The sequence below is a fragment of the Galeopterus variegatus genome, unplaced genomic scaffold, assembly GCF_000696425.1.
Source record: "Galeopterus variegatus unplaced genomic scaffold, G_variegatus-3.0.2 Scaffold4030, whole genome shotgun sequence".
Lineage (NCBI taxonomy): Eukaryota > Metazoa > Chordata > Mammalia > Dermoptera > Cynocephalidae > Galeopterus > Galeopterus variegatus.
In genome coordinates, this window is record NW_007730141.1 from 80,087 (window position 1) to 99,575 (window position 19,489).

Below are 19,489 nucleotides of genomic sequence, written 5' to 3' on the forward strand. Positions count from 1 at the left end.
CCCCTCGCCCGGGCAGTGGCCGGCTGGTCTGTATGTGGGATCCGACCCCTCGGCGGGAGCCCCGCCATGCTCCCAAGCGGCGCACTGTAGCAGTGCGCCACCGGGCCAGCCCGGTCTTTGAAGAAATTTCTATCGTAGTCCTTCCCCCATTGTTTAACTGTGTTGTTTGTGTTTTTATTATTGAGTTGTAACAGTTCTTTATACATTCTGGAAACTTGATTCTTATCAGATATATGATTTTCAAATATTTTTTCCCATTCTGTAGGTTATCTTTCTTACTTTCTTGGTAATGTCTTTTGATGCTCAAAAGTTTTTAATTTTGATGAAATCCAATTCACCTTTTTTTTCTTGCTTATGCTTTTGCCATCATATCTAAAAAAACCATTGCTGGGCTGGCCCGTGGCTCACTCGGGAGAGTGCGGTGCTGATAACACCAAGGCCGCGGGTTTGGATCCTATATAGGGATGGCCGGTTCGCTCACTGGCTGAGCGTGGTGCTGACAACACCAAGCTAAGGGTTGAGATCCCCTTACCGGCCATCTTTTAAAAAAAAAAAAAAAGATAAAAAAACCATTGCTAATTCCAAGGTCATGAAGTTTTACTCCTATGTTTTCTTCTATGAGTTTTATAGTTTTTAGCTCTTAAATTTAGGACTTTGATCTGTTTTGAGTTAATTTTTTTATACAGTGTGAGGAAGGGGTTCAGCTTCATTTTATTGCATGTGAACATGTAGTTGTTCTCATGCAATTTTTAAAGAGACTGTCCTTTCTCATTAAATGGTCTTGGCATCCTTGTTAAAAATCGGTTCGCCATAGATGTATGGGTTATTTCTGGATTCTCAGTTCCATTCCACTGGTGTATGTGTATAGCCTTACACCAGTACCACACTGTTTTAGTTGCTATAGCTTTGTAGTAAGTTTTGAAATCAGGAAGTGTGAGTCTAGCACATAGTGGAAACTCCTTAAATGCATGTTAAGCTTTCCACTGATTCATTCATTCATTCATTGAAAGATCAATTTCTTCAGCAAATAGTTTAGTCTGCTGAGTGCCAGCCCCTTTGCTGGATGCTGTGGATGCAAAAACAAACCAAAGTGGAGTCAACCAACAGTTACAGTTGAGTGCTGCAAGAGTTTTACTAAAAATAAGTACCAGCTGTGGGAAGAAGGCAGCTGGGAGCCCCTTCAAGAGGAGATGATCTAGATTCCGAGCCTCTTCCTGGCAGCAGAGACCTGGAGTGTGGGAGGCCTGTGTGCTCTTTTAGAGTACTGTATCCTGAAGATTGCAGGGGGACATTGAAGGATTTTTAAGCAGGAAAGTGATATTAAGGGGTTTGCATTTTAGAGAGATTATTTGGACAGCAGTTTGAATTTTCTGAGGGGTCAGGAACCTACTGTGGGAGCAGGGTAATCTGAGTAAAAGATGGTAAGGATCTGGGCTGGGCAGCAGCTTGGAGACAGAGTGGGATGGCTGGAAGAGACCTTCTTGGGGGCAGGGCTGATTGGAGGTGGGGGGAGAGGGAGGGGTCTGGGAAGATGTCTGGGCAGGGTCCTCTGGGTACATCTGTCCAAGGGGATTCAGGAAAGAGGTGTGAGTGGAAAGTGTAAATTTGAGTGTCCTCATAGAGCAGGTGGTGGGAGCTATGAATATGGTTGATGTCTTTCTTTTTAGAAATCAAACAAGTTGGGAGACCTTTCTTTAAAACAAGTGAGATTAGGTTCTGGCACTTGGAAACTAGTCATAGTGCTGTAATCACCCCAGCCTCTTCATACCCCCATGTATGTCTTTCTGGAACCCCAGGATGAAAAAGGATGAAAAGAGGCTTGGAAGCATTCCTAAGGGAGGCCCCAGGGAGGTGCCCTGGGAGGCTAGCAGGGCTGGGTGGGTACCGGGCCAGTTCTGGGGTCGCTGCCCCTGCCCACTGCCTTTCATCTTTCCTCTGAGATCTTCCCCTTCTCAGTTTCTCCGAGTCCTGCCTCCTCCTATTCCGTGTGTTATCTGTAGTGATCGATGTAAATTCCTCTGGCTGACTGCCAAGAGCGATTCAAATGTGTGCCTTGCCGGTCAGTCCCACTGTTCTGCAATACCAAAAGATCTTTTACGTTACGAAGCAATTCACATAAACCCACTTTTCTATCCCAGCAATCAGATTCTCTCCTGTCCTTCTTGCTTGGTTTGGTTTTAGTCCCGTGAAATGTGTTGAGATTTGCTTTATGGCCTCATACATGATTTGTTTTTGTAAATGTTTTATGTGTACTTGGAAAAAAAAATGTATTCTGCAGTCATTGAATGTGTTGTTCTACATTCATGTTCATAAAATCCAAGTTTAATTCTGTTCAAAGCTTTTATGTTCTTACCTATTTTTTGACTGTTTGTTCTATTAAATTCTGAGAGAGTTGTGTTAAAATGTCCCACTTTGTCAGTTTATTTTTACTTCTATTTCTGTCAATATTTGCTTTACGTATTTCAAGAATAAGTACTTGAGGTGTGTACAAGTGTACCATTGTGTTATCCTCTTCTGTCTCTAGAATCACCTTTGCCTGAAAGTCTGTATTGTCTGGTGACCTCAGCTTTCTCTTGGTTAGTATTTGCCTGGATGTCTTTGTCCTGCATCTACATCCAGTTTTTCTCAATCCTTATGTCTTAGATGTGTTAGTCTATAAAGCATATTTTAGGTTTTATTGCTTAATCCCATCAGATAATTTTTGTTTTTTAATTTAAGGATTAGTCCATTTAGATTAATATAATTACTGAAATATTTGGATTTAAGCCTACCATCTTATTTTGTGCTTTCTGTTTTTCTCATAGGTTATCATTTCTTTTTTTTTTTTTTACTGTATGAGCCTGTAAGTTACATACTCTTTTTCTATTCTTTTAGTCGTGTTGACCTAAAAAAGAAACACACCAAATACGTATAGCAAGGATTTATTGAACTAATATGATGATTGTAATCAGGGAGACACATATATATGAAGTAGCTCTGAAAGTGTGCTTGGAAGAGGGCCAGCAAAGCCTAACATTTTATAATCACAAGAAGGGGGAAGGGTCAAAGAAGTGAAAAGACAGGCCTACCTAATTACCATCAGGCATCGTACTGGCTGTATGTGACGTATGGATTTGGGATCATCTTACATGCAGAGACCTAGGGTAATAATAAGAAGTATTCTATGTTATTTTTATGGCTTTCTGGTGCCATTTTGGCTGCTTCTAAGTAAAAAAGTCTCATGATAATGTTTCCAGGACAGGTGGACATGATTACTGACTCATCCCAGATCTCCCAAGGCACTGTGATTTAGCTGGCCTGGTCAGAGCATATTCTTTTGTTTTCACATTTAAAATATTATTATTATTATTTTTATTGTGGTAAAATATATATAACATGAAATTTACCATTTCAACCATTTTTAAGTGTAGTTTGGTGGCATTAAGTACATTTGTAGTGTTGCGCAATCATCACCATCATCTGTCTCCAGAACTTTCTTTGTCATCCCAAACTGAAACTCCATACCCATTAAGCATTAAGTCTCTAGTCCCCCCCGCCCCCTAGCCTGTGGTAACCTCTAGTCTATTTTCTGTCTCTATGAATTTGCCTATTCTGGATACCTTAAATGAGTGGAATCATAGAATAGTACTTGTCCTATTGTGGTTGGCCACTTAGCACAATGTTCTCTAGGTTCATCCATGTTCTAGCATGTGCTAGAGTTTCCTTCTTCTTCTTTTTTTTTTTCCTTTTTGTCTTTTTTTTACTGACCGGTAACGGGATCGCAACCCTCGGTGTCGCGCCCGTACTGGGACCGGCAACGGGATTGCAACCTTCGGTGTTGCGCCTGCACCGGGGACCGACAATTCCAGTGCACCACCGGGCCGGCCCGAGTTTCCTTCTTCTTTAAGGTTGGGTACTATTTCCACTGTAGGTATACACCACATTTTGTTTATCCATTCATCCCTGGAAGTGTACTTAGGTTGCATCTACCTTTTGTTATCATGAATAATGCTGCTGTGAACATGGATATGTAAATACTCTTTGAGACCCTGCTTTCAGTTCTTTCAGGGATATACCAAGAGGTGGAATTGCTGCACCATATGGTAATTCTATTTTTAATTTTTGAAGAACCACCACACTGTTTTCCACCATGGCTGTTCCATTCTGCATTTGTACCAGTAGTGCACAAGTGTTCCAGTGTCTCCACAGCCACACCAACACTTATTTTCTATCTTTTGATGTTACCCATCTCAATGGGTTTAAGGTGGTATCTCATTATAGTTTTGATTTACATTTCTCTAATGATTAGTGATATTGAGCATCTTTTCATGTGCTTATTGGCCATATGTATATCTTTGGAGAAATGTTTATTCAAATGCTTTGCCCATTCTTCAATTGGGTTGTTTGGCTTTTTGTTGTTGAGTTCTAGTTCTTTATATATCCTGGAAACTAGACCCTTATCATATATATGATCTGCCTGTTCACTCTGTTGATAGTATCTGTTAATGCAGGAGATTTTTGACAATTTGAAGAAACTCCCAGACAAACTGCATTAGCCTGGAAATATTGATTGATGTAGATGCTGTCAGACAGACAATTTATCTTCTAAACAGATGACACAAACTTGTGGTATTGATATAGAACAGTACTGTAAGTATATCTTCTCTTCCTTCTGATTTTCTTAACATTTTCTTTTCTCTAGCATACTTCATTGTAAGAATACAGTATATAATACATATAACATATAAAATACGTGTTAATTGGCTGTGTTCTTAGTCAGGCTTTGTGTCAACAGCAGGCCATTAGTAGTTAAGTTTTGGGGAAGCAAAAGTTATACACACATTTTTGACGGCACGTGGGTCGGCGCCCCAACCCCCACATTGCTCAAGGGTTAAATGTAGTTGGAATCTTAACAGAGTGTGTAGCTTTTCAGATTGGCTTCTTTCAGTTAGTAGTGTGCATTTCGGTTTCCTCCATGTCTTTTCATGGCATGGTAGCTCATTTCTTTTTAGCACTGAATAATATTCCATTGTCTGGATATACCACAGTTTGTTTATCCATTCACCTGCTGAAGGACATCTTGGTTGTTAAACAAATTTTGGTGATTATGAATAAAGCTGGTATAAACATACATGTGCAGGGTTTTTTTTTTGTTTTTTGGCGGTGGGGAGGACACTGGCCAGTACAGGGAACCACACACTTGACCTTGGTGTTACAAGGCTGTGTGTGCTCTAACCAACTGAGCTAATTGGCCAGCCATCACGTGCAGGTTTTTGTGTGGACATAAGTTTTCATGTCTTTCGGTAAATGTCAAGGAGCGTAATTGCTGGATCATTTAGTAGGAGTGTGTTTAGTTTTGTAAGAAACCGCCGCACTGTCTTCCAAAGTGGCCGTACCATTTTGCGTTCCCACCAGCAGTGGATGAGAGTTCCTGTTGCTCCACATCCTCGGCAGCATTTGCTGCTGTTGGTGCTCTGGATTTCGGCCATTCTAGTAGGTGTGTCGTGGTATCTCATTGCTTTAGTTTGCATTTCCACAGTTACGTATGATATGGACTATCATTTCTTATGTTTATTTGCCGTCTGTATATCTTCTTTGGTGAGGTGTCTGTTCTGGTCTTTTGCCCACTTTTTAATCAGGTTATTTTCTTACTGTTGAATTTTACGAGTTCCTTGTATATTTTAGATAGTAGTCCTTTATCACATATGTCTTTTGCAGATATTTTTTTCTCAGTCTTGGCTTTTTTCCTCATTTTTTTGACTGTGTGTTTTGCAGAGCAGTTTTTAATTTTAGTGAAGTCCAACCTAGCAATTTTTTCCTTCATGCATCATGCTGTTGGTGTTATATATAAAAAGTTATCGCCATACCAAGGTCATCTTGGTTTTCTCCTGTGTTACCTTCTAGAAGTTTCATTGCTTTGCATTTTACATTTAGTCCTTTGATCCATTTTGAGTTAATTGTGTGAAGTGTGTAAGGTCTGTATCTAGGTCCATTTTTTAGCATGTGGGTGTCCACTTGTCCCAGCACCGTTTGTCAAAAAGACTCTCCTACATTGAATTGCCCTTGCTCCTTTGTCAGTTAGTTGATGTTATTGGTTTGTGTCGATTTGGGGCTCTCTGATCTGTTCCATTAATTCATTTACCTATTCTTTCACCAATGCCACAGTCTTGATTGCTGTAGCTTCGTAGGAAGTCTTGAAGTTGGTGGTGTGAGTTCTCCATCTCTGTTCTTCAGTATTGTGTTGGCTATTCTGGGTCTTTTGCCTTTTCGTATAAACTTTAGAGTCTGTTGATATCTGTTCTCTGCATATTTTTAAAACTGTTCTCTTTCCCTTTAGAGTTTTTAAATTTCTCTATGCTGTGTTTCCATATGGAGACACATAATTTCTCTATGCTGTGTTTCCATTATTTATTCTGCTTAAAATTTGTAGGACTTCCTGAATCTGTGGGTTGGTGCCTTTTGTCATTTCTTTCCTTTTATTTATTCTGCTTAAAATTTGTAGGACTTCCTGAATCTGTGGGTTGGTGCCTTTTGTCATTTCTGGATAATCCTCAGCCATCATCTCTTCAGATATTGATTGCCCCTGCCCCACTTCCTCGCCCCCCTTTTTTGTAGGGGGTGGCTGGCCAGTTCGGGGGCTCACGCCTCTTTTTATGGACCTCTGATTAGAGAGGTTAACAACCCTCTGTCTGTCCCACGGCTTGTGACCACCCCGTGTGCTCCATTACTGCCCTGCCTTGTCCCGCATTCTGGGTAATTTCTTCTGGCCTGTTTTCTAGTTTATCAATACCCTATTCCATTGTAGAAAATGAAGCTGTTGAGTTTTAATTTTGGTGACTCATTGTTTCTAGAAGTTCTATTTTGTTCTTTTTCAAATCCACTACATTATTTTTTAATTTTCTATATTTGATAGATGTCTCAAGCTTGTCTTGTTTCTTTTTTTTTATTATCTATAGCTGATATCTGAAGTCTTTGGTGGGTCTCTTTCTTTCTGTTGTTTCTGCTGGTTCTTGCTAGATTCAGCTAGAACAAGTCCCATTAGCCATAAAGCATCTGTCTCCTTTTCTATCTGGCCCAAGGCATTAATCCAGGCACAGCAGGATATATTAATAATTTGCATCTACTTCACCTTGGCCCGCAAGGAAAGTGGTCTTTGCCAGATGTTTTACCCCTGTTGATGCAGACAGCGAGTTGAAGCTGACCTGAAGGCCTCCCTGGGCTGAGGCAATGCCACGATCACGTCAGGTCACACTAGGGGACAGGTCTGATACCTCCCTCCTCACCCAGTAATGCCCATTGTTGGCCGGATGCCAGCAGAGCACCATCTGAGGACTGTTTGTTGCAGTGTTTCCTTAGCACCTGGTGGCTCTGATTGCACCCAGGCTCAGTGGGAGGCACAATGGGAAGCACCCCGTGTCTGCTGAAGCATGTGTGGGGGATCGTGTGCTGTCTGGGGTTTGCTTTTAACTTCTTCAACCCCCCAAGTTTGTCGGACTGTACAAAACAATTGGAGAAATGTTGGTCACCGCTGAAGCTAGGTACGAGGGGCTCATTATATTACTCTCAGCTTTTGTGCTTTTGTGAATGTTTGAAATTTTCTTAATAAGAAGCTATGGTTGCCTTTTCCTTTTAAAAGTGTTTTGTGGCACCTTTCTTGGGCCTGTTTTCTCTCGGTGTTTCCGCAGGCTGACGTGATGGCGGACAGGGTTCCCCAGTGCTCAGTCTGCACCAGCATCGTGAAGCCCGACATCGTGTTCTATGGGGAGCCGCTGCCCGAGAGGTTCTTGCTGCATGTGGTTGACTTCCCCATGGCAGATCTGCTGCTCATCCTTGGCACTTCCCTGGAGGTTTGTCAACTGGCTTGTGCTGGGAGGAGGCTGGCAATGGGGGTGGGGTGTGGGGGAGGATGCAGTGTACAGAGGAGTCACTGCCTGGGTGCTCGTGGGGGTGGCATGGCCTCTGGCCAATGAATGGCTTCGGCTGGTGTTCTGGCCAGGAGATTGGGGAAGGTGGAAGACGCTCAGCTTTGGAGGTGCTGTAAGTGTGTGTGGGGTACCATGTGTGAGGGGAAGGGAGAAGGGGAGGGTCTGGCCTCTCAGGTCAGATCAGGAAGACAGATCCTGGGCTAGAAGCAGCAATAAACCTGAAGGGATTGACCTGGGCAGGTGGCTGCACACTCAGGGTCAGAGAAACCACTGAGGAGTGGAGATTGGCACGGGTAGGTGCCAGGAGGCTGGCGCTGAAGAAGGCAGAGCTGTGGGCAATGGCAAGGGACGGTGAGGAGGGGGTGACTGGGCTTGCTGTCTGGTGACACTTTGGGGAGGGGAGCAGGAGGGGTATGGCTCCGTCCACGTGGTCAGAGCATTTGATGGTGGGGGGCAGTTTGGGAGAGAGTATGCCGAGTTTGGTTCCGCCTGCGTGTGTGAGGTGCCTGGGAGACACCACTGGACCTGAAGCTCCAGGAAGTTGTAAAAGACGTGATGAGACCAGAAGGTGAGCTGGTCATAACTGGATGTAGGTGCTGAGGGGCAGAGGGCCAGGAAGGCCAGCCCAGAGGCCTGAGCTGTGTGTTTGCTTGGGAGTCATTGTCACTGCCTGCTGTGTGCTGGGCCCTGTTTTTGTACTTTGGACAGACACAGAAAGGTGTAAATATGTTAAATAGTAGGTTAGGAGATGATGTGTGTTACGTGAAAGAATGACAAGTAGGGTAGGGAGACCAGGGGGCGTTGGGGACTGGTCACAACATCAAGTTGCTCGTTTTGCCTTGTCAGGAAGGCAACCTTGGAGCTAGGAGTTAAAGGAAGTTAGGGTTTTAGCGAAGGGGGTAACTGGCAGGAGACACTGCCTACGACAAGCAGTGGGGAGGGCAGGTGAAGCCAGCAGGGACAGACTGGATGACACCCATGTCCTGTGGAAAGGGCTTCTCTGGTGCTGTGTAGCAAAGCGACCATAGGGGACAAGCGTGGGTGCAGCAGACCCAGCAGAGGCCCTTGCAGGGGGTGACTGGAGGTGCTGGCAGGTGACCATGTGAAGCCAGCCCAGTGTATGTACAGCAGAGCAGGCACGCTGGCACAGTGTATGGGAGATGTGGATGCCCACAGGGTACCAGGGCAGAGGCCTGAGCAGCTGGAAGAACGGAGCCACCGTTTCCTGAGATGGAGAAGCCTGGTGGGTGGGTTTGGGGGAGCTCAGGAATTCAGCCTTGGTCACACCAGTTTGAGGAATGCTGAGCTGCCAAGGTGGGGGGTGTTGAGCAGGCAGGTGGATACACGAGTCCACAGTCACCAGAGTAGGAGCTGGGTGCTGGAGTGGGCAGACACGGGGGGGGTGCCTAGGCTGGAGGGACAGACACAGGAGGGAGCAGTCCCAGGGGCGAGGGGTTAGGCAGTGTTGGGGCCATGGGGAACACTGGGGCCACCAGCCAGCCTTATTTTTGAGGTAGAGTGCCTAGGCTGGAGGGACAGACACAGGAGGGAGCAGTCCCAGGGGCGAGGGGCTAGGCAGTGTTGGGGCCATGGGGAACACTGGGGCCACCAGCCAGCCTTATTTTTGAGGTAGAATGAAAATAACCTTTTTTTAAATTATAAAAGTACCATGTGATTTTTCTAAAAGAACATTATATAAAGGTATAAAGTAAAGAGTCAACTTTAATCCTACCAGCAACCGTTAGCCACTTTTCTGTTGTCTTGTTGGGGTTCTTTTATTTTCTTTATTTTTTTTAGCAGCTGGCTAGTACAGGGATTGAACCTGGACCTTGGTGTTATCAGTACCACGTTCTAACCAACTGAGCTAACCAGCCAGCCTTGGCTTCTTTTCTGTACAAATGTACACATACAGGTGGTGATTTTTAACTAAAAGTTGGACAACAGTGTACGTTCTGTCACTTGCTGTTGTCATATAATGGTGTGAGTGCACAGAGATCTGCTGCCTCGTTAATGCTGATGGTTTCCCTCGTGTGGACACTAGCCAGGGTACAGTCGAGTGCATACTGTCCATCAGAGGAGAGCTGGAAGAGGCTTGAAACTGGGCGGAGACAGCCTGATGGGAAGGAAGGCAGTGCAGATGTGCAGATTGTTTGCTGTGGCTGGAGGAGGCAGGACGGAGCCCCATGAGCCGTGGACTGGAGATGGGTGAAGCCGAGGTGTGGGCAGCAGGGAGAGGAAGTGGGGGAGAGGGAGGCTCGGGGAGGAGACCGCGCCGTGGAGACCACGTGGCAGGGACTTGCCTGAAGAAGTGGGGTAGTGGTGGGCGTCCCTGCACCACAGGGTCTGACCGTCAGTCTGCTGCCCCTCCATAGCCTCAGTGGCTGTGGCACAGCATCTTGAGGGCCTCATAGGGTGGACACTATGCTTACATTTGGGCCATTTTTCAGGTGGAGCCTTTTGCCAGCTTGTCCGAGGCTGTGCGGAGCTCAGTGCCTCGGCTGCTCATCAATCGGGACTTGGTGGGGCCCTTGGCTTGGCGTCCTCGCAGTAGGGATGTGGCCCAGCTGGGGGATGTGGTTCATGGCGTGGAAAGGCTGGTGGAGCTTCTGGGCTGGACAGAAGAGATGCAGGACTTGGTCCAGCAGGAAACTGGAAAGGTACAGACTATGAGCAGGGCTATCTGAGGGGCCCTTGTCCGCCTGGTATGGAGCCCTGTTGGCTAAGACAGCGACAGTCATAGCTAACGTTGCTGTTTATCCCGCACCAGGTACTAACCTGGACTCACCTCAGTGTCGTTAATTTTACTACCTCCATGTAGAGATCAAGAGAGTAATGCTAAGTCCCTGCTCCCGAGGTTGCAGAGCTAATGGTGGCCGAGCAGGGATGTGGTTCCAGGCAGTCTGGGCTGATTAGTGTCTGCACTGTTAACACACTACAGGCCGTTGCCTTTTGCTCCCTAAAATAAAGAAGCCAAACAGCTCCTCTCTAAGGCCTAGTATGTGATTCTGAGATGGAACAGGTTAAAGAACTTTGAGAAGCTGAAGTTCTTGGCACCCGGGTGGGACGAAGCCTCTGCTCGTGATGCTTTTAGGGGGTAATCAGTGTGAGAGCTTCTGATCTATTACAATCTGCTGAGAGTAGGAAGCCAGAGAGCCTTGATGCTTTCTAGATTTTAAGCCTCCTGTAAACAAGTGAAGTTAAAGAAAATGCAGTTTCCTGTGAGAACCATGTAGGCCCGGGTGGGACGAAGCCTCTGCTCGTGATGCTTTTAGGGAGTAACCAGTGTGAGAGCTTCTGATCTATTACAATCTGCTGAGAGTAGGAAGCCAGAGAGCCTTGATGCTTTCTAGATTTAAGCCTCCTGTAAACAAGTGAAGTTAAAGAAAATGCAGTTTCCTGTGAGAACCATGTAGCACATGTAGCCTCAATATTAAGGGCTTTTTCCTACAGGAGGCGGCATTAAGCACACAGTGTCCAATTTTATGACTATAGAAAGGCGCAACACTGGCCAAAGGGGACTTCACCAGAATAAATCACAGCTGATGTTTTTCCCAAGGCAAGTGTCCCAGGAAACCTCCACCCTTTCTTCTTGTCCCCAGCTGTGCCTGCCTTGGCTCAGGGCCCTGGGGGCGGCATTGTCCTCTCGCCTCCACTGGTAAAGCCCCCCAACCTTTGGTCACAGCCTGATTTCTCACCAAGACTGAACCAAAGACAGACAAAATACAAGACTTACTGAGATTTGAGATTTAGCACTTACCGTTTCTACACATATTAGACACCATCACCATTATTATTTTTAGCCTCTCACTCCAGAGTTTGGCTCTTAGGGCTAAGATGTAGGCTGGTGCCATTTCTAGTCTCACTATATAGAGGGAAATAAAGATGATCAACTGTCAGAATCACACTGCTGGGTCACTTCATTATGGAAGCAGACTCCAGCTAACGTCAAAGCTTAAACTTTACATACTGAGAGGCAGGTGTCTCCTGGCTGGCTTGCAGGGCAGTAGAGATCCTGGTCAGATGAGCTTAGCAGGATTTCAAGGGAACCTTGAAAACCTTTCCTGGCTCTGACTTCCTGTCTCCGTGTAAAAGCAAATTGTAACTCAGGTAGCTCCTCTGGATTTTTGGAAGTAGCCCTGTAAGATTTGACCTGTACTATTTTCTAGTTTCACAGAAATTTGTGTAAAGTGGGTTGTGATTTTAGATTTTTTTTAGAAAAGAATTGCTATCCAAAGGGCAACTTTTCCAAATAGTGTTTTTTCAATATGTGAGCATCAGCTCATCTTGTGTAGTTAGAACCCCTTGGAATGAAGCTCTCTGTTTAGCCTCCCTGCTCTGCCCAGGCCTGCTGGGATCATCTTAAACTGGCTCAACAGCAGCATTTACAGAGAGATACTTTTGTGCTATGAAGTATTGTGCTTGTCTTCAGCTGGGCTGTTTGACCCACGCCCTGAGATCTGCTGGCCTGCCTGATGTGTTTAGGTGACTAATATCCTTTCTCTGTTCCAGCTTGATGGACGGGACAGATAGGACAGTGATGGTCAGCCCACGTACAGGAAATGGTTACATAGGAGAGATCCATATCCCATTTCTGATGAGACTTTGTGCCTGAAGACAGCTTGGGCAAGTTTCCAAATTTTGGCAGAACCAGGACATGCAACCTGAGGAACAGAGTGGAGGTCTGAGTCTGCTGCTGCAGTGTCTTCCTGGGCTATGAGCTCCGTGCCGACTGGTAGTGTGCTTACACTCAGGGCCACCCAGTCATGGATACAAAGGATTCTGCTGAAGCTCTTAATGCAAAAAGCTTTCTTCTGATGGTGTTCCCCTCAAACTGAAACAGACTGCCTGGAATCCCAGACTGGATCTACCTTTACTGTGCCCAAGTCACAGAGGGGCATCTCTGTTGGTAAGAAGACCCAGGCCTGAGCTGAGCAGCCCCCCTCACGTCCCAAAATGTCATCCTGGGGCCCTAGTGATGCAGCAGGATCTTCTAGCATGTTGTTCTCTTTAGTAGGGTTATTTTCATTAGAGAAAATCTGTCCTTCATTTCCAGCATAAAATAAACTTTAGTTTTCTCAAAGGGACTGCAAGTGTTGAATGTGGAAAGGAGACCTTGGGGTGTACATGAGTGACTCCTCTATTGGGATAGTCTGACTGAGGACATTTGTCCCTGGATTCACCCTGGAGATGGCCCCGTGCCGCCTCCTCCACCCCAGCTCCCTCTCTGAAGGCCGTGACATCCCGTTGTTGACCTTCTGGACGGTGTCTTTGTGTCAGCCTTGCCTCCAAACTGATGTTCCAGCACTTCTTAACCCATCTCCTTTCCCCCCCTGTCTACCGGGGCTTCTTCCACTAGTGCTGCTAGAACTCATCTCTCAGAGAGGGAAGGCACTATTCACTTAGGAACAGCTGCTCCTGGCCACTGGTCAGGGTTCCCCTGACCCTGTGCTCAGGCCACACCATGACGTGTGTGCAGAACCCACTGCAAGCTTTGTACTCTGCACAGCCCTTTCTCCTGGTGGTTGCCCTGAGGCCCAGCTCTGCTGGCTGACCCCTTCGGCACTAGCTGCTGCTTCCTTGGCTCCTACTCACGTACACATTCCCCTTCCCAGCACTGTATGGGCTGCAGGTTTCCCCAGCAAAAGCACCTCCTGTCCCTGAACGGCGCCTGCCTTGGGCTGGAGCTGGCAGGAACAGATTTTACTGACAGACTCCATGGAAGGGGGTTCCGTGCCCCTGCTCCTCAGTGAGAACCAATGAGTGGTGGTCTAGGAAAAGTGTCGAATTCTGGAAAGAATGAAATTAGTTTCTATTTCTATTTAGCATTTCTTCACTTGGTATTTTACATGTATATTGGCACAGTTTTGCCTGAAATTCCTCTTCTTTATTCTAAGATGGTGTTTCTGTGGCTATTTGTGGTACATGACAGAAATCTTAATTTATGGTCTCATGATGGGCATTTTTCTTCATGTTAAGTGTTTACAGTCAAAGCCAGTGGGAAGGCTTGAGATTGAGTTGTCACAACCAGTAAGAACTCGGGTGCTGTGGATACTACTGCAGTGGGCAGCTGAGCCAGGATCGAGGAGAAGGTGGAAGTGGCCACCAGCTCTGCACTCAGTGGGGACAGAACAACGGCACACCTCTGGCAGGTTCATTTCCCCTGTGAAGACAGCACGTGTCCCAACACCCCGGCTCTGGGCCAGCATGCCCATCCTGGACGTGCCTGCATCTGTGCACACTTGTCAGCCCCTTGCCCTGCGCATGCCCTCGGGCAGCAGCCTCTGCACACACTCCTGTTGGCACAGATAAGAGAAACTAAGTTCTCAGAAGTACAGCAGGACACCACCACAGTCCTAGAGATAAAAAATTGGACCAGAGGCAAACCATGAACAGAACTCTGGGAGTAAAGAGAAAGAGTCTTCAAGCTGGAGAGAGGGGCACTGAGATGTGTGGCCAGTGGGACGTGGCTTCCCCAGGTTGCAGCCCCAGGGACGCCTCTGGAAGCAGCACCAGTTCTGAATTGGCGCTGAAGAGCTGCAATCCTCAGTCAGGGTCTGAGTCAGGGTCCGAAGAGAGCTGCCCCTCCATGGTCTCGCACATGGCATCCTGCAAGGATGTGAGGTGACCCCGGGGACTCATCCCCATAGGCTGGATGACTCTGTGCCTGTGGGGAGAGGTGCAGTGGGGATGGGAAGGGCCCCAGTGGGCCAGGCAGGGGTCCTGCTCACCCCACTGCTCCCTTCTCCACCACACAAGGCTGCTCCCATTTACTGGGGAAGCCTGGGTGGGACCCTGTGTTAATTGGGCCCAAATCCTTACTGCTACCTAACAGCTTTGAGGCATCAGGCAGTCTCAATTTCTCTGGGTCTCTGTTGTCTTCATCTGTAAAATGGGCACAATAATGGTCCCACTCCAACCCTTCCCTGGGGCAATCTCCTCCAGGGCAAGTGATTTCAAACTGTAATGCAGCCTTGCCAGGACCCTAACCCACCTCTTATCCCACCTCCCGGGGCTCACGGGACGGGACTGGGTCTGCTCTCCCTTGTCCCGGCTGCAGGCCCCGCCTTGTCCACACCACGCACCTGGAGAGCTTGTCGAACATATTCACCAGCTTCATGGCCTCGTGCTCCCGCTGCTCCTCCGTCATGCCCTCCATGGGGTTGGGCGGCTGCTCCTCCACCCTCCCGGTCACCGGGTTTATGCTGCTTCCCGGGGTGGGGGCATGGGAAATGTGTTAGTGACTCTCTAGGACAGGAGGGGCTGCAGGGGGTGGATGGAGCCCCGCATCTTCTTGTGCAGGACTGGACTGGCACGAAATCCATTTTCCAGGAGTTGGGGCGGTGGGGGAGTCAGGTAACCCAGGAAGAGACCTCCTTCCAGGAGAGCCCCGGTCCCTTAGTCTCTGTGCTGTCAGAATGACACATCTTGACATCAGGACAGATGTTACTTAAGAACAGGTGTCTGATTCTGGAAGGTCTTACCCATCTGTCATCCTGACCTGCCCTCCCCACAGGGGTCCAGACAGGTGTGGGTACCGGGGGGAATAAGGGACTGTGAGAAGAGTCCCCTGCGTGTGTGGTGGGAGCACACACCTGGCCTTGGCTTCCTTGTACTCCTCTGTGTCCGTGTCCTCGTCCTCTGAGTACTGGCCCTCACGCCGGCCCCCCGCCATGAGACCCCTGGCAGCCAGGAGGCCGGCGGCATTCCCGTAGCCGGTGTACTTGATGAATCGGGGCACTGAGGGGCAGGGCAGAAGTCAGTGTGCACACGTGGCTGGGGCAGGGCAGGCCTGGGGCCTGGGTGTCCCCTACTCACCGCTCTCAGAGCACAGGACAAACAGGAACTCAGCGGCCACCCTCTTCACGTCCGTGTCCAGGTGTGTCATGAGGCGGACAAGCTTGTTTCGCAGCAGTTCCCCCACCTCCGGCCGGGTCCTCACATCCCGCAGCGGGGGCAGCACCTGAGGAAGGGGCTGTTCCTAAGCCTGGGCTTGGAGCAGCTGGGACTCCAAGTGACCAGGGCCCTACCTTTGTTCCCCAGGAGCACCAACTCCTTTGCCAATACCTGGGCCTTCAGGAATTTCCTGGCTGGGCGATGCATACGGGCACACTCTGTCAGCACGCTCAGCACGGGGGCCACGCTCTCCTTCAGCCTGTGTGTCTGCAAAGGAGCCACTGTCACAGCTGGTGGGGGGCTGCACACACACACCCACCAGTGGTCCTTGTGGCAGAGGCTTGGGATGAGGCCATGCTGCAATCAGCCAGCCGAGGCCTAAGAGCCAAGAGCCGGTGGTGGGTGTCTGGGTCAGCTTCAAAAGGGAAGGGACAGGACCTAACTCAGGAAGCTACTTGGAAACTTTGTGACTTGGAGCAAATGACTCGACTGCCATAAGTCTAACTTTCTCAACTACAAACCAGGCTTGTGAGGAAAACACAAAACATTTAAAGCTGTTTGCACACAGTGGTGCACACACTGTCCTCAGAAAATGGTGGCAAAGAGAAACCACAAAATCTCTTCTCTGCATGCTTCGTGGAAAGACACCAGGGAGCTTCTGTTCCTTCCTGGCCTCCCCCATTACCTCCCTGGATCTCAACACCAGCAGCAGCAGAAACAGGGACAGTTGGCCACAGCCAGCATGTCCAAGGCCAGCTCCCCCATCCTGACCAGCTCCCATGGCCTGCGAGCACCCTTTGCTCAGGCAACGTGGATTCCTGAGAGGTCTACTGAATTTTGGCCTGCTGCACTCTGTAGTTTTTTTAATGTTAGAGCCCCAGCTGCCTGGATGTCCCGCGGTGCAGCCGCAGGAATCAGAGGGAACCTCTGGTTAGAGGCTCCTGTGGGTCACCAAGGGCTGCCCTTGCTGTTGACGCTAGGAGTCTAAGGAACACAAGCAAGGAGTAGAGGGCTTCTCAGGACCACCCAAGAAGGTCCACAAGCACCTTGCTAAACCCTGGAAAACTTGTTTCTTTGTAGCAATCAGCAGAGGTGAAAGTTTTAAGTGTGAGTGGGGGTGTCCACATGCTTCCCAAGGAGGAAGGGTCTGGCTTGCTGACTGGCTAAACCGCAGAGCAGCTGGAGGAATCACCTGAATCACACCACCATGATCTCCACTTACCCGTGTAGGCAGTGCAGAAGCAGTGACCACAGCTGAGCAGGAAAGCCAGGGCCAGAGCCACTGGGGGAGCCTGCACAGCCGGTCCCCTGCCTACCTGGTGCAAACGCTTTTCTAGGAAGGCGAGGAGGACATGAATCACATCCATGTTCACTCCCATGAATTCCAAGGAGCCTTCATGCAGCTCCAGGGTGAGGAGGACGTCCAGACACTTGAGGGGCAAGTTCCCCAGGAGGTTCACTGTGTGGCTAGGGAAAGATTGCAAGGGGAGGTCTTAACAGGGCTCATCTCCCAGCACAGGTGCAAACCTTACTGCCTCCTGCTGGGGCCACACCTGATGTGAGCCAGGGTCTGGGGGCTGGAGCAGCACTAGGGACCAAAGACAATAGCAGGGACTGATCTTGGGAGTGTGGTGGGGGTCCCCCGGGGAGGGGAGGCACTCTCTGCAGAGGCACTGCCTGCCACACCTTGTCTGGGCTGAAGCACCAGACGATCACTGCAAACCCAGACCAGCCCAGGTACAGGTCACCAAGAATGAGGGTGAGGAACTACATTGCCCTGCAAATACCACACCATCCATGGCCACTGCCCAAGGTCCAGGTGGCACCATTCCTACCCTCAAATATACGGCTCTCATCCTAGCCACATATTAGAGGCACCTGGGGCTCTCTAGAAACACACTGATGTCCAGTCCCACTCACATATAAAGTCAGACTAGGGTGAGGCCTCCAGCTAGACACCTGAGTACATTTCCCTCCCAGCACAACAGGCCCCACCTCACCCATGGAACTCCTCTGTGTGATCTCCAGCAACAGTGACCATCACACAGTGCCTCAGAAGGGTCGCCAGGTACTGGTAAAGGGAAGCATCTTCCTGACCAGAAAGAGAAAGGGGTTCATGTGAAAAGGAGCCCTGCTGCTCCCCCCACTGCCAGCTGGGCTCCGACCTCTGCTGCATGCCAGGAAGTGCGGCCCTCCCTACCGCACCTCCTCTGCTGCACACCTGGCCCTTTAGATTCTCCTTGGTGACCCTGGCCAGTGCTGGGGTCAAAGATGACCAAGTGCTGCTATTTTACTAAAGACTCCGCCAGTATCCTTCTAAGAACATTTCTCTGTCCCCTTGGGATGAAGTCACACTCTGTGCCCTGCCCCACACTCACAGCCTCACGGTGGAGAATCTACCACCTCCCCACGCACCACACAGCTCTTCTGCAAGGCCCCAAGAGCCAGAGTGGCCCCCACCTGGAACAGGCATCTCCGTGGCCTCCTCCTGATAGGCGGGGAGGGCTGCCTGTTCTCTGCACGACTGACACCCAGAAGCTTGAGGGCACCCAGTGGGAGGCAGGTCCAAGACACGTCCCAGCTGAGTGAAGCCCACCACTGGGCTCAGGTCGGCCCTCACCTCGTCCACCTCCCTCTTAATGGAGTCGAGCGTGATGTTGAAGAGCACTTTGAGGATTTCCATGGCGCGCTCCGTCTCCTGGGGAGGAAGGCGCTCCGGGGTGCTCTCGTCGGGAGTCAGCCCCAGCGTCAGCTCCAGCGTGTCGGTCAGCAGGCGCACTCCGTGCAGCTCCTGGAACAGTTGCTGGCGCACGTCGGTGCGCAGCGCCGTCAGCAGGAAGAGCAGCCGCAGGTCGAAGAACTGGACGTCGTGCGGGAAGCTCCTCTTGCGATACAGCTGCACGCGCTCCGCGAGCTTCACCACCAGGCGCGCCTCTGCCGCTAGCACCTGTGCCACGGGGCTGCTGAGCACGAGGTTGCACAGGCACTTGAGGGACTCGAGGACAACATCCATGTCGGAGGGCTCGGGGTCGGGCCCCTGGGCGGCGGAGATACCCGCACAGCAGGCCAGTGCCTGCAGGCTCCGGCGGCTGGTGAACGGGTCCAGGCAGCTGCGGTCCCGGGACAGTATGCGGATGCTCTGCAGCCAAGTGACCGGGCAGGAGGGTGGCAAGCCCCGCTCCAGGACCGAGACCAGCAGCTCCGCCAGCCTCTGTGGGCGGGGAAAAGAGTGGCTCCACCGGGCCCCTCCTCCTGGGCGACCAGCCCCTGCCCCTCCACCCCTGGGGCCCGCACCCACCTTCCTGTCCTCCCGTTGGGCATCATCGAACGTGAAGCTCTGGGAGTGCTGCGGAGAGACCCAGCGGGCTCAGGTCCACCTGGGGGCAGGACCCGAGCTCCGCCGACGGAGCGGCCTGTCTGCCTCCAGCTCCCGCCCCGACCGCTGCACACCTGCTGCCCGGGTGCACCCCCAGACGCTCCGCTTAGCAGCTCGTCCCGGACCCGGCACCCCCACCCCGCCGCGCTCCCGGCGCGCCCTGGCACGGCCCCCCGCGCCTGGGACTCCGCTCACCTCCCTGTTGAACGTCCGCAGAGCGTCCACAATCACGTCCTCCTCCCCCGTCTCCACCGCATCCGCCACCGCCCGGGGCTCCATGGCGCTGCAGGAACGCGGCAGGGGCCCCGGCTGCGCG

At 49.9% G+C, this 19,489-nt stretch overlaps 2 protein-coding genes, 1 long non-coding RNA gene and 1 other non-coding gene across 6 annotated transcripts in view; 1 reads left to right on the top strand and 3 right to left on the bottom strand.

The window, feature by feature from the left end:
• The window catches only part of SIRT3 (sirtuin 3), a 21,134-nt gene extending 8,146 nt beyond the window's left edge, over window positions 1–12,988 (top strand). For all 3 annotated transcript variants that reach the window (XM_008586571.1, XM_008586570.1, XM_008586569.1), the window contains 3 exons: window positions 7,665–7,826; window positions 10,352–10,561; window positions 12,414–12,988. In XM_008586571.1, the coding sequence (XP_008584793.1) occupies window positions 7,665–7,826; window positions 10,352–10,561; window positions 12,414–12,434 (393 nt within the window). In that variant the 3' untranslated portion in view covers window positions 12,435–12,988. The remainder of the gene's footprint in view (window positions 1–7,664; window positions 7,827–10,351; window positions 10,562–12,413) is intronic.
• On the bottom strand, window positions 9,609–10,444 carry LOC103602146. Its single transcript, XR_551505.1, has 2 exons — window positions 10,205–10,444; window positions 9,609–10,063 (listed from the first exon to the last, which is right to left on the bottom strand). It is a non-coding gene; the product is annotated as an uncharacterized LOC103602146 (long non-coding RNA).
• On the bottom strand, window positions 9,706–9,778 carry TRNAI-GAU. Its single transcript has one exon. It is a non-coding gene; the product is annotated as a tRNA-Ile (tRNA).
• Window positions 12,989–13,722: 734 nt separating the features above from the next.
• On the bottom strand, window positions 13,723–19,473 carry RIC8A (RIC8 guanine nucleotide exchange factor A). The gene is made up of 10 exons (XM_008586572.1): window positions 19,369–19,473; window positions 19,096–19,143; window positions 18,418–19,008; window positions 17,798–17,889; window positions 17,114–17,264; window positions 15,969–16,064; window positions 15,720–15,864; window positions 15,497–15,641; window positions 14,987–15,106; window positions 13,723–14,568 (listed from the first exon to the last, which is right to left on the bottom strand). Exons 1-10 carry the CDS (start codon window positions 19,450–19,452, stop codon window positions 14,448–14,450), a joined length of 1,593 nt encoding a protein of 530 aa, XP_008584794.1. The 5' UTR covers window positions 19,453–19,473; the 3' UTR covers window positions 13,723–14,447.
• Window positions 19,474–19,489: the final 16 nt, after the last annotated feature.